Source organism: Melopsittacus undulatus, chromosome 9, assembly GCF_012275295.1.
Source record: "Melopsittacus undulatus isolate bMelUnd1 chromosome 9, bMelUnd1.mat.Z, whole genome shotgun sequence".
Classification (NCBI taxonomy): domain Eukaryota; kingdom Metazoa; phylum Chordata; class Aves; order Psittaciformes; family Psittaculidae; genus Melopsittacus; species Melopsittacus undulatus.
Genome location: NC_047535.1, coordinates 3220842 through 3233791, shown reverse-complemented (window position 1 = coordinate 3233791; position 12950 = coordinate 3220842). Strand labels below are relative to the sequence as shown.

Here is a 12950-nt window from a genome sequence, read left to right as displayed (position 1 = left end):
CCTTGCTGGTTGATCAGGAGTGGACCTGAACATCTCACTCATAACTTCGTGGCTTTTCTGCCGCTTTCCCTGGCCTGGTAGCTGGGGGTGGGTGGATGTAAGACTTCATGGCTGCCTCTTCATCTTCACCGCAAGCATCTTCTCTAATGGCTTGTGGCTTTTAAACTTTGATGTATAAAAGCTCTTCCGTCTCCTAAGAGCATTTTAAGGAAGAAAGTCTGGCCTAGGAGATTCTCCATGATCGATCACTGGGCACCTTGAATAATCTCCTTTTACTCTCATTCCCAGAGTAAAAATATTCCCAATTTCTTTTCTTTCACATTCATTGAGGTTCATAAACCTCTGTTGAAAGTGCTGGAGAAGGACAGTGGGGTTCTGTTAGGCTGTTGTCAGGAGGTGAAGTGTGATGAAATGAAGTTAATGCCAGAATTGCTTTGCAGGTCATGGAGGCTCCTTGCTGCTTTGGAAGTGCTGCAGCTCTCATGAAAGCTCTTCCTCTCTCTGGTTCCTGCAGCAGGAGGCTGAGCATGGTGGGCTGCTGCAGAGCCTACATGTCTGCGTGTGTGAGCTTTCATGCTGTGCTTTGGAAACCACCTCTGGGAGCAATTGGGGAACTCGTTGTCCCTGTTAGTTTCATGTCCCTATTGGAAAGTACTTTACCATGTTACCACTTTCTTTTACCAGGCAAACAAGTGTTCAGGTTTCTCCTTTTTTGTTGGTACTTGTGTGCAGTAAATGTTCCACTGAAAATAATTCACCCCCTTTTTTTGTAGCCAGGATGCAGTGATGTTGCAGCAGTACATGAGTAATGAACAGATAACTTCTTCACCCCTCTTTTCAATCTCTACTGCAGGAACTGTGGACATGGGTGGCAAACAGTCCACGGTCGGTGGAGTCTCTGTCATTCAGACACCTGTGACAGAAAGCATTCAGGATGCTTACAAAGCTGGAGACACCAGTAAGGCCCAAGAGTTGATTAAATTGTCATGTGAGGAGACTGCACTGCAAGTGGAAAAGGTAGGGTTAGGTTACTCCTCTTTCTCAAGCTGTGTTGGGAAAGAAACCAATACACCAAACCGCTGTCTTCCATCGTTTCTCATGCTTAAAATCCATTCAGGTATATATGTTATGCTGGTACTGCAGGGTCCCATGCATAGCTGCTTGTGTCAGAAACACATGGTCAGAGACAGTATTTGCCCTTGAAAGCACTGATCAGGGAAAGCAGTGATCAGAAAGCACTGCTCACTGATCAGAGACAGACCCCAGGGAGCAGTGTATTTAGGAGCAGGAGGCTATGCAAGGAGGAGTGCTGGTGCTGTGGCCACAAAAACAGGGAAATACATAAAAAGGAAGCAGTTCATAGACTTAGCAAAAAAATGTGTTCCCCCATCAGTGGGAAGATGGTAAGTGGCCTCCTGGGAAGTTTATCCTGCTTCTATTTGGAGCTGTATTCTCTGCACCAGGTTCTGCCTTCAGAGCCCTCCCTTTGAGCCTATTCTTTATAATGGCTACTAGTGTTTACAACAGTTACAGCGGCTATGCATTTACATGGGTGCAAATGGATATATAGCTCTTGAAATGCTCTCTTCCTCTGCCCACTCCCTTTACAGAAAATGTATTTTGCTGTATTTTCTTTGCCAGTGTCAGCTTTTAGGTATTGCAGCAGCATATGGAGATCTGCAGGCGGTGAGGTATTTACTGAAGGAAGCATTAGTGGTGTTACCAACAGAACCTAATGATGACAACGCAGCTGTGGTGGCTGCATATTTTGGACACAAGGATATTGTGAAGGAGCTGCTGGATTCCTTGCGTGGTAAGCCTGTTGGGTTGCCTCTGCCTTTCCTCAAGCTTGTTGGTAGCTGTGTGCTGTAGCTTCAAGCAGGCATTTGTTTTTTCATGTTCCTTGAAAGGGGAGGGACTAAGCCCTGGGAAAGTGCGAGGAGGGATCTAATCTCTGCTGTGTTTGAAGGAAACTTCCCCCCTGGGGGAAAAAAACACATGCATAAAAATATTCCCTGTTTGCAAATTGGAAGTGAAGGAAGATGCCATGGAGGCAATTCATTCCCATCAGCCTGCACAGCTGGGCAACATCCCAGACCCTACAGAGAAATCAAGGGATTTCAGGAAGCAGCAGCATCCCACTCTGCTGATCCAGCAGACACAGTGGTGCTGGGAGTAAGAATGCAGCGTGAGTGTCTGGCTGGTAATAGTTTGGGTGCGCAGCTGGCAATGTGCTGCATTGCTCTCTTGTTGGCATTTTGTTCTGACTGTGAGGGGAATTCCTTCTTTAGAATCATAATATTTAAATTAAATGTTATTACACATTATTTTATAGCAGAACAGAGACATTTTTAGACCTGGACACCTAGGGCAGCTGTGAGGGCAGAGAGAAGAGCATTTCTCTGAGTCAGGACCAGGAACTGTGTTTGGGTGCCCTGTTGCTCTCTTGATGTAGGACATGGCACCTGCTTCTTACTGGGACCCTCTATGGATTCAGGATCTGTTTGTCCTGCACAGAGGCCAGAGCAAAATGTTTTCTTGACCTCAGACCAACTCTAACAGCTAAGCTATGCCTCTGTAATATTTGACCTGAGTATAGCACCAGCTCCTCACTGGAGCTATATACTTGCCAGTGTTCTCAATGAGAACAGGAATTACCTGTTGGGAAACCTGCTTATTCAATGTTCTTAGAGCACTAACAAGGGAAGAAACTTTCCAGTTTGGGGATGCAATTAAATGTAGTATTTCCTTCAGCCAGAAAGGAGGCTGAACAGCAGTGGGTTTGTAACCTAGTAGCAAAAATTATATTAATACAGTGCTCTCAGTAATGAAAAGTGACTTAAGTGGTTTCTGGAAACTTAGTGTAGCTTAGAACTGACCAAATTCCCTTCAACTCTTGCTTCAAGGGATCAAGGGAGGTGTTCTATCCAAACAGCAGCTTTCAGAAGTTTTTATGCAGGACTTTCTATTCATTTCCTTGGGAAGTTACATAGAAACCAATCCCAGGGTTTAGGAATAACTCACATTAATTTGCAGTTTGGCTAATGCACAGATCCTCTCTGGCTCACTGTGAGCTTCTTGTGGCTTACAGCTGATGTGGAGCCTGGTTTTGATAGCATGAGGGTGAGTGATTAAATCAGGTTGTTAAGAACGCAGAGCAATGTAATTTCCACATGGAGAAACTGCAAAAACACCCCCAAAAGTTAGCATGTAAACTTGGGCTTGTGGATGTTTCTGGGAGCATTTCAAAGGGGATGTGAATTTGTAAAGTACATGGAGGTGATATTGTGCATCAGGGAAGATTTGAGGACTGCTTATTGTTAGCAGAAATAATCCTGTCATGGGCAGTTAGCTATGTGCACAGAATTATGTTCACCTAGAGGAAAGCAGTGTTCTACTGGTAAAACATTAATTCAGCAAAGTAAGCAGTTTGGGGATGACTAAAACATTAGCAAATTCATACAGAAATTGGGACATGGTACTTGAGTTTTTAGCCTTAAATGGCATTTGTCTAATGTCTAACTGATGAATTGGTAGTAAAGGATTCACCCAAAATGAAGTATTCTAAGGGGAAATGAATATTTTCTTTGTGAGAGACCTTAGGGTGCAGTGGAAATCTGCTCCTTAGTCCTCAGGGGCTTTACTTTGCTCCCTTGCACACCCATTTGTGGGTGACTCTTGTACATCACAGCCTGCTGGCATCAACCATGTCAAACAGTGTCTCTTCTCAGTAGGTCCTAGTACCTGCCAACAACTCCTGAACTGGATGCTGGCCATAGCCTGCCAGCAGGGACATTTGGACATAGTGAAACTCCTAATTCGTGCATACAGTGCTGACCCAGAGAGCTGTGCAGTCAGGAGGAATGAGTTTCCAGTTCTTATCCGGTTGCCCCTCTATGCTGCTATAAAGGCAGGTATGTATGTGCGTGCTTCAAAACTTCCTTTTCTGCAATGCTTTTTGAAGAATGGGCTGAGTTGTTCACATCTAGGAAGGGATTAATGTGGCCTGGCTTGTCTGGAATTGTCCTGGATTTCCAGTGGGATACATGAAATAAAATTGGCTCTGAATCTTTTGACTTAAGTCAGGGCCTTCTTAAGTTACATTACTGTAAATACTGAGGGGCTGAACTTTCCTCTGTAAACTCCTGGGGAAGAGACCCCTCAAAAATAGAAACTGTGCAAGTAAAAGTATTATTGTGCTGGACACTGGCAAACATGCTTGATTTAGGCTGAGTAATTTACATTTCAAAGCACAGCTGTGTGTATAGATTAATAAGGTGGGGAAAGAGAAAAAAGAGCAAGGCTAGGCCAGTGCTTTCACATAGTGTCTTTGCATCTCAGTTTGACGGAACTAAATCCTGTCACTGGAGGAAACAGCCTTTGGAAAGTTCAGTTTCCTTTTTGCACACCCCATGGCTTCTTTTCAGAAGTGGTTATTTCCCAGGATTTCTGTTCAGCTACTTGTTGGTTCATTTACATGAGAAGAAGAGAACAGACAATCTGCTTTTCTCTAAAGGGAATGAAGATGTAGCTGTGTTTTTATTACGGAATGGAGCTTTCTTTTGCTCCTACATCCTGATGGACAGTCCCGAATCCAGCAAACACCTTCTGAGGAAGTATTTCATTGAGACGAGCCCACTACCAGGTAGTGCTCCAGCAAAAACAGTAAGTAGCCATTTATCTGTCTGAAGAGATGCTCTTTTAAAGGAGTATCATATTAATAATTGGTATTTGTCTTTGGGTACCATGTGGCTGGTGATTCTTCTCAGCTAAGAGACTTGTGGTTTGCTACCCATTAAGAGAGCAAGCTATGAAAGTGGCTTTCATGCCAGCACTGAGCTGCCAGGTGTAATAGCATCATTGTGCAAGACACTGTATGTGGCACCTTCCACTTGGCAATTTTACTGTCAGTGAGTGATATGTTGTGGAAAGGAAACATGGACCTTGTGCTCAAAGTCTTCCGGAGAAATAAGCACTGCCACAGGATTCCTCTGTGACTCTAGGGTAATCACATCATTTAGGTTTCTGCAGTGGATTCTGGTTGCAAGGTGATGCCACAAGCACAGTGCAGAGCTGAGTGTGTAAAACCCTTCTCTTCCCCTGCGTCCGATACCCCAGGTACAGCCACATACAAATAGGCTCATGTGGCTTTTTGTTAACATGGAACGTGAGTAGAGCAAGCTCACATCTACTCAAATACCTTCCCTACTTCAGACCTCCATCAGTAAAAGATGGCTGGTAGCCTTTACTGTTGCTTGCTTAGGGCAGATCTGGCTTTCTGGAGCAGCGTGGGGAGGATCATGTGTGATCACATCATATTAATTGAGTGGAGCTTGTGCCACACAAATGGTTTTTGATGGGAAACCAAGGCCAGCAAAAAGCAATTGAAGCCTTTTTAGGTTGGCAAGACCTCTGTTAGCTACTCAGCCACTTAAAGCCTTCTGACAATTTTGGTAATTCATTTGCATCTCTGTTTCTTCCACTGTAAAGTGGGGAGATTTAAACTCACATTTTACAGCTGTGAGAAGGTTTAACACATGATGAAGGTACTTTGAGATCTACAGATGAGTGTCACTGTTTTCACTCAGGGTGTTATTACATCTCATGATTATCACATTTCTTTATATACCTAAGCTATGTTCTTCATTCTCCTAATCTCTGTTATCCTAACGTCCTTTATTCAGAGCTGAAAAATGTCTCAGCACACACAGTTATGGCTTTATAGGGAAGCACATAGTATTTCATATTGTTTCTACTCTTATCCAGATTAGTTATCAGGCATATTCTGGTTTTCCCCTCTGTCTGTAATTAACTGACACTAAATAGGAGCATCAGAGCCCTGAGCTTTCAGTGGTTTTCATTAGGTCATAAAAATTTTGCAGTGAGAAATTATGAGGGATTTTTTGATCAAGGCTCTTTCTGCATGAATCTCATTACCAGCTGGGTATCTCTTGCTCAGCTCGTAATATTATGGGGTGTTGCTTCTGCTTTGCTGTTAAAGTAGAAACAAGCAGAGAGGTTTTCATGGTTTTACAAACTTCTCCATTCTCTGTTTTCCTGCCAAAGTCCTGTCTTGCTGGATTCCTGACAACACTGTGAATGTTAGGCCACATATGTGAGCTTGACTTCACTGGGTTCCATCAACAGATTTGGAGCCCTCCCTGTGGGAATCTTAGCTTCATTGACAGGTAAATGATAGGAAGCTAAATCCTAGATGTTTCTGGATAAGAGCTGGTGAAACTACATGCCTTCTAGAAGGAAAAAAAATCCAACTAACTGGATAATTCAACTTGAATAAACTTGGAATAAATGTCTGAGTCACAGGGAAGAGGTCTGTTTTCCATGTGAACTCGCTGGCAATATTTAACCTAGCTGCTGTAAAAATGACTCAGCTTTGCTGTTGTCACACCCTGAGTGAAGAGAGCAGCCTTGAAACATCAGCTAAACTGCCAGAAAGGTCTGGACTAAAAAACAAAGGAAAAAAAGACCCAGAAACTTGACTTTGATTCTTTTAGTAGCTGTTTGTTTTAATGTTTGCTTATTTAATGCATTCTCTTTGAATTCATTTTGGCAGACTGCACCAAATGTGGGAAGGTTTGTCCTAGTTTGTCTGCAGAGCTCAGATCCCTGGGAAGTGACAGCCACACACCCTGATAAGATCTAAAAGACAACTTTGTGGCAGCTGCAAATAAACTTTCTCAGTGCTTTCTTCATATCTCCTAAGGTTCATGAATGCAGGTCTGCTTGTGTAAGTGCAGTGATGCATTTTGCACTGGGAGGAAGCAAAAAGCATCGTGCAGAGGCTGTGATGTGCATGGCAGGCAGCTGGGTGTCAGACAGCTTCTCTTCTTGAACAGGGCAGACCGAGCACAGACCATGTCAGAAAGAGTCCAGAACTTCAAAAGGGTTTGTCCCTTCTGTGCTATCTGTGAGTGAAAACACTGCAGCGTTGACCTCCAGGTGATTTCACAGCAGTGAATGCTACCAGCTATGTATAAAATGTGGTTGGAGAGCTCTGTTTAGTGCCACACCTTCCAGGCAGTCATTGCACTCTGCAGTGCTGCCCTTCCTGACCCACAAGGAATAACATCTCGTTTTTCTAATACCTGCTTCTCCTTTTCTTTTTTTCCTTTCTGGCATAAATTTATCCCCACAGCAAACCACTGCCTTGCTAAAGAGAGGAAGTGCTCCTTTTTCATGGGAGCAGTAGCTAATGCCAGAAAGACCCCCTGCAGTAAAGCGGCTGGGTATAGATTCCAGATTTTGATAGGTGTCACCAGCATGGAGATCCATGTAACTTTCCAGTATGTGCAGTGTGAGAAAGATTTGGTTTTTCCCATTACAGACCAGGAAAGAGGGAAATGTTTTGCAAAGAATTCTATGCACAAGCATACGGACATCTGTGTGTGTTTGTGTGTGTGATCCACCTCTGATTTCTTTAATCACTGCCTGTTATCTCGGTTACAGTGAAGAAATGTGCAGCAGTTCCACTCAAGAGTCTCAGCAGCTTTACTGGTGGAGGAATTAGATCACCATCCTCAGACTATCCCAGTTAATGAGTGAGGTTCAGTTGGGGCATGTCATGTCATTTAGGAGACAGGCACAGAAGCCTTTTCAATCACCTTACCAAGTGGTCTCAAACCTAAGTAAATGTCATATCTATAGTTCACCATTTGCCCAAGAGCAGAGTGGTTTCTTGCCTCTGCACTATTTCCAGTCCCTGTCTCCCTCAGTGCATCCCCTGACATCACTGCAGTAGAATATTTCCATTTAGTTTTCAGGACTTGTATTGAGAAATCCTTTGTTTGGTAGGAGAGAGGAGTCAACAGAGGCACAGAGGTTTTCTTTGCCCTCTGAAGAGCAGTAAGCTGCCCAGTGTCAGGCTGTGTCCAGGAGCTAGCAGCTCTGAACACTGTCTCTCACTGAGCCCTCCAGCCAGTGCCAAATAGAGAAGGGCTGAGCTGATCACTGGGCTCTGTGAGTTCAGCATCATAGACCTTTGGCATCAAAGAAACAGGATTTTCTGGGAAGGTAGTGGAGATGATTAAGTATGAGGTGGGGAGGAAATCCCTTTTCTTTGTGGCATTGCTATCAGCGTTTCTTTCACTTAATTACATTTTCACTACAAAGCAAAGTAAATTCCTAAGGTAGCTCCACTAACATAGGATTACTAGCACCAAGATGAGTTTGTTCACTGTCCTTCATCAGACAAAGGGGCTTGGCTGATGCTGGAGTCTGCAGCACTCAGAAGAGACTCTGTTAATCCTTGGCTGTGGATGGGGAGGAAGACAGAGTGCAAAGCACTTACTGGTGAGATTCCAAAAGCTGCCTGAGAGATGGGGACACCTACCCTGCAGCATTCAGTGCCAGTGTTGGATTTCATAATCTTGTCTGTGGTTTCAGAAGTCACTATCTGAATTCTTCAGGTATCTTTTCTATCACATTAAATACCCTGGGGCCATGGCTCTGCATTTTTGAGATAAATGATACACAGCAATATAAATGCAAACCAGAGATGAGTATCAGTCTGAAATGGGAAACAGCAGAGATGCAGGGTCCTGCTTGCACCCATTAAAAGCTACAGATATTATTACTGCATTGGTAGGTGTGCTCAAGGACAAGTACTATTTTGCGCTGTGAAGAGCATCATCATGAAACAGAGAAGGAGCTGAGGAAGGGGATAAGCACAATCAGTTCTTTTTTTCTAATTCTTTTTAATTACAGCTTTGTTTGGGGCAGTTTAATTAAGCTGGAAGAGAAAGGAGGGACTTGGAGTCTATAGTGCATTTTCACTCCTTCCAGGGCAGATGGACTGTCAAACAGAGGCTGGGTAGGCTGAGACAGTGGCTGGTGTCACACAGGAGATCTGAGGCTCTGGAGTGTGAATTCAGGATCCCACCCACAAGATCCTGCTTTCTCCTGTGAGGAGGAAACCAAATGAGCAAGCCATCTCTCCAGGTCTTTGTTTCCATCACTGCCTGTATAGTTCTATGCATCCTCGGTGTGATTGAAGGACCATAGACTTGTCCTCTGGACCTGCTGCCTAAAAGCTTGGATTTTCCCCTATTCATTCTGATTTAACTCCTCTTCCCCCATTTTGGCTGAGTCTCAGCATAGCTTTTGGGAAAAATTGGCATTCCTGGAAAGAAATGATCAGGAGAAACTATTTATTGCCAAACAAGGTTAGTTCTTAAAATAGCTGATTCCCTGTTAAAACATTTCTCATATCTAGGCAGACTGTGCTTGCATTATACTTTCAATAGCTGGATCTTTGCTATACCTTGTTATACCTTTGTCTTCTAGCCTGAAGAGGCCATTCCTATTAAAAATCTACATGGAGCATGAGTAGCTGGGGATTTGGCCCTTTTTTAACTCTTTCCTAGGCCAGGGGATTTGTGGTGTGTGGCTTTGCTAATGCAGAACATGGGATTTTACTCTGCTCTGTCAGAGTGATGGGTTTGTTTCTGTATGAGCAGAAGCCATGATGTAGATTTAATTGTCTTGACATAAAGAGGCTGTTGCTGGCATCACTGTAAACCACAATATGGTATAAATTACATCAGTAAGAGAATTTCATTGCTGATTAAACTGGATTTCTATTGGGGGCATTTTTAGCTCATCTAGGTTGGAGCTACAGTGATGCTGCTACCCTCCTCTGCCCAGCTATGTGCTCCCTCCTCCTCCTGTGTGTCATTGTAAGTCAGTTTTTGGTGGCCCTGGCTTGGAGCTAAACCAGTCGAAAATTCTCCCTCTAAAATAAAGAAAGTTAATGTTACAGGACAGGATAGTGACCTGAAAGTGTGGGTAAGCAGCCAGGCAGGCACCAATACTACCTGAGGATTTGGTTTCCAATGTAGGGCTGGTTTCCTGTGTTATTTGGATTTAAGGATCTGGTTTCTATTTAGGAGCTCTTGAAGCAATTCAGGGAACCAGAAGAAAATGATCAGGTGTCTCAGCACAAATATGCTCTTCACTAAGGTTTTGTCATGCTGGGAAGATCTCCCAGTCCCTTAGCATCAGTATCGCATCCCTGCTTCTCTCTGAAGTGTGAGGTAGCTAGGGATGGAAAGGGAATCTGACCCATGTGTTTATACTCTCCGTTACCTTAACTCACAACCATTGCTGTAAACAATGGTGTAAACAGCTCTGGGGCTGTTACAGGTGACAGAAAATGACAGGAAACTACATACAGAATTAACCCAAGAGTTCGTAAGCAGGAAGCTCTTAAATATGCAGGCTTGGAAAATGTAGCAGTAGAGCAGAGTATGTGCAGTGCCAGTGTGAAAGCTTTGCAGTGTAACTCCCATTAGCACTGTATATTTAGCTGTAGCAGTGGATACTCTGCTTAATTTGATTTCTCATTGCTGCTGATTTGCTGTGTTTTATGTGGGTGCCTTATGGAGTGGAGCATTAGAAAAATAGGCTCTCTGCCTTGGTTTCCCCACTTGGTGCAATGGGCATATTTCCATTCCTCCTTGTAGGGCTGTCTTGAGGCTTCACTAGCCAACATCTGAAGAGCATTATGTCTACACTAAGTACAACCACTATCAGTTTCTAAAAAGTGCAACTGTTTGTGCTTACCCTTTATTCCATTCTCCTAGACATTCAAACTGTACGATCTACATTATTTGGAATTCTGAGTCTCAAATAAGTATTTAAAATGAACCTTTGTTTCTTTTTTCTTTCTCTTCATTCCCAAAATATATTCCTTTTAACTTTAAATTTGGGGTTAAAAGCCTTAAGAGCTAAGCATTGGGCATTGGAAAGCAAACTCAATTGGTGTCGGGTCCTTGCTGCCTCCTGGTGGAGAAGTGAAGATCACTTCATTGAAGCTGCCGTTGGGATGAATTAAGTCAAAACCACTGAGGTTCTGAAAACATGTTGGGGCTAACGTTTAAAAAATGTGTATTTTGGAACGTAGATCCCATTGGAACACGATGAAGTGATCTTGAAAATGAAGCCTTGGGTTGTTTACTTGCATTAATGACCCTTACGTGTTCATGTTTTCCTCTTGTCTATAACAAGAGTTATGCCTTTCACAACAGCTTCTGTTGTTTATCCAAAAGAGGATAAAGAGACTTCCTCATCTTATTGTCAAAAGCAGCAGAACATTATCTAGAAGGGAGGCAACTGCCCAAATCATGTGTCTCAACTGAAATATGTTTGTAAATGATACTGAGCAAATTTCCACTGTTTAGAAATGGTTTACAAGAGGGTGTTTGCCTTTCCCTGCCTTTTCCAGATGTTTCTTTGCAAAACCTGAACCTTCCCCAGACTGGTTTGGCTGCATGTTGGAAGGTTTAAGATGGAAGAGCAGTGCTTGGGCATATATTGATTATTCCAGCAGCAGGCCTCCTCCTAGGAAGTCATTACCACCCAGCAGATCTGTCCCTGTCCTCTCTACAGATACACAAGCAATGATCTTTGCTTTGAGGGTGTCAGAGCACTGGAACAGGGTGCCCAGAAAGGTTGTGGAATCTCCTTCTGTGTAGGTATTCAAAACCTGCCTGGAGGTGATGCTGTACAACCAGCTCTAGGTGAACCTGCTTTAGCAGTGGGGCTGGACTACATGATCTCCAGAGGTCCATTCCAGCCCCAACCATCCTTTGATTCTGTGATCTGTAAGTATTTTGGAGGCTGACTGCTCCACAGGGGTTTTTCTGGACCTTCTGTTGGTGCTCAGAGTCCCCTGGAGATCTGAGCAGCGATACAGACCATGTCTAAGAGACAGAGTGGCGTTCAGGCTGTGGAGTCTGGATTTAGGGTGGTTTCCATGATCTGTCCATATTGTGCTGCTAGCGTAGGGTGTGAATGCATCTCGTGGGGCTGGGAGCCCAGCCCCATGGAAACTCACTGCACATTGTTGGATGAACAACCCATTAGAGTCTGTCCAGCTCTTATATGAGAGTCTGGTTTCAGGCAGCTCACTGCTGGTGGGACACACTGAGGCTGGTGTATGGACTAGCAAAGAAGTCCAGGCCCCTTGCTTGTGCTTGCTCATGGTCTTTGGAGTGAGATCATAGAGCAGCTATATGGTGGAGGCTGCTGATATCCAGGCATGATTTCATCTCTGAGTCAGTGGAATTCCTAGAAGCAGATAGGAAAGTGAGCAAAATGTTTATGGTCTGTGCTCTGATCTGTCAGATTCCCAGTGGTGTAACACTGGCCAAGAGCAATTGCGGCTTTACTAATGTGGTTTTCTCTTTCTTTGATATATACAGGTTTTGTGTGTGAACTGGTCAAACCTCAAACTGCCCTGGGTGGATCTGGACTGGCTGATTGATATCTCCTGTCAGATAACTGAGCTTGATCTCTCTGCCAACTGCCTGGTCTCCCTTCCATCCGTGATCCCATGGGGCCTGATAAACCTCAGGAAGCTCAGCCTGGCTGACAACCAACTCACAGAGTTACCCAGCATCCAGTCATCTGATGAAATCATATGTACAAGGTGTGTGTGCTTGATGCCTACAGCAAACTGAACCTGTGCAGAGAGTAGGTGCAAGTGAGTCAGTTGTGCTTGTGTGACACTGAGTAAGTGAAGGGCATATGCAGGAGCTTCTTGGTTTATTTTCTGTCTGCTGCAAGGTTTAACTTAAGATTTGCCCTTTTGCATTCTCACTGTTTCCATGTTGTAGGAACTTTTATTGCTGTACTGCCTCATGTTGCTTCTGCTTTTCTCCAGTTCTGGTGAGCCCCACTCCTCTAAGTCAAACCCCTGAGCTGGCTCAGATTGACATTTGCTGACTGGTATCAGTTATCTGACCTGCTGTCTATCCAGACCACTTCTGTCTGCTCTCTGGAAGGGTTAATTTTCTAAACAGTGGTTTTAACTTTGCCTTGTGAGAGTACATTCCAGCTGCTTTCATTCAGATCTAAATCTGTCCTGCTAAAATAGATGTCTATGGCAACAGGAGTCTGCTCGCATTTTATTGATGCCTGACTGAGTATCT

At 43.9% G+C, this 12950-nt stretch overlaps 1 protein-coding gene across 1 annotated transcript in view; it reads left to right on the top strand.

Annotated features, from left to right (window-relative positions):
- The window catches only part of LRRK1 (leucine rich repeat kinase 1), a 73489-nt gene that overhangs the window by 17082 nt on the left and 43457 nt on the right, over window positions 1-12950 (top strand). The window contains exons 2-6 of the mRNA XM_034066249.1: window positions 854-1017; window positions 1642-1813; window positions 3732-3914; window positions 4517-4665; window positions 12222-12448. Of these exons, the coding sequence (XP_033922140.1) occupies window positions 854-1017; window positions 1642-1813; window positions 3732-3914; window positions 4517-4665; window positions 12222-12448 (895 nt within the window). The remainder of the gene's footprint in view (window positions 1-853; window positions 1018-1641; window positions 1814-3731; window positions 3915-4516; window positions 4666-12221; window positions 12449-12950) is intronic.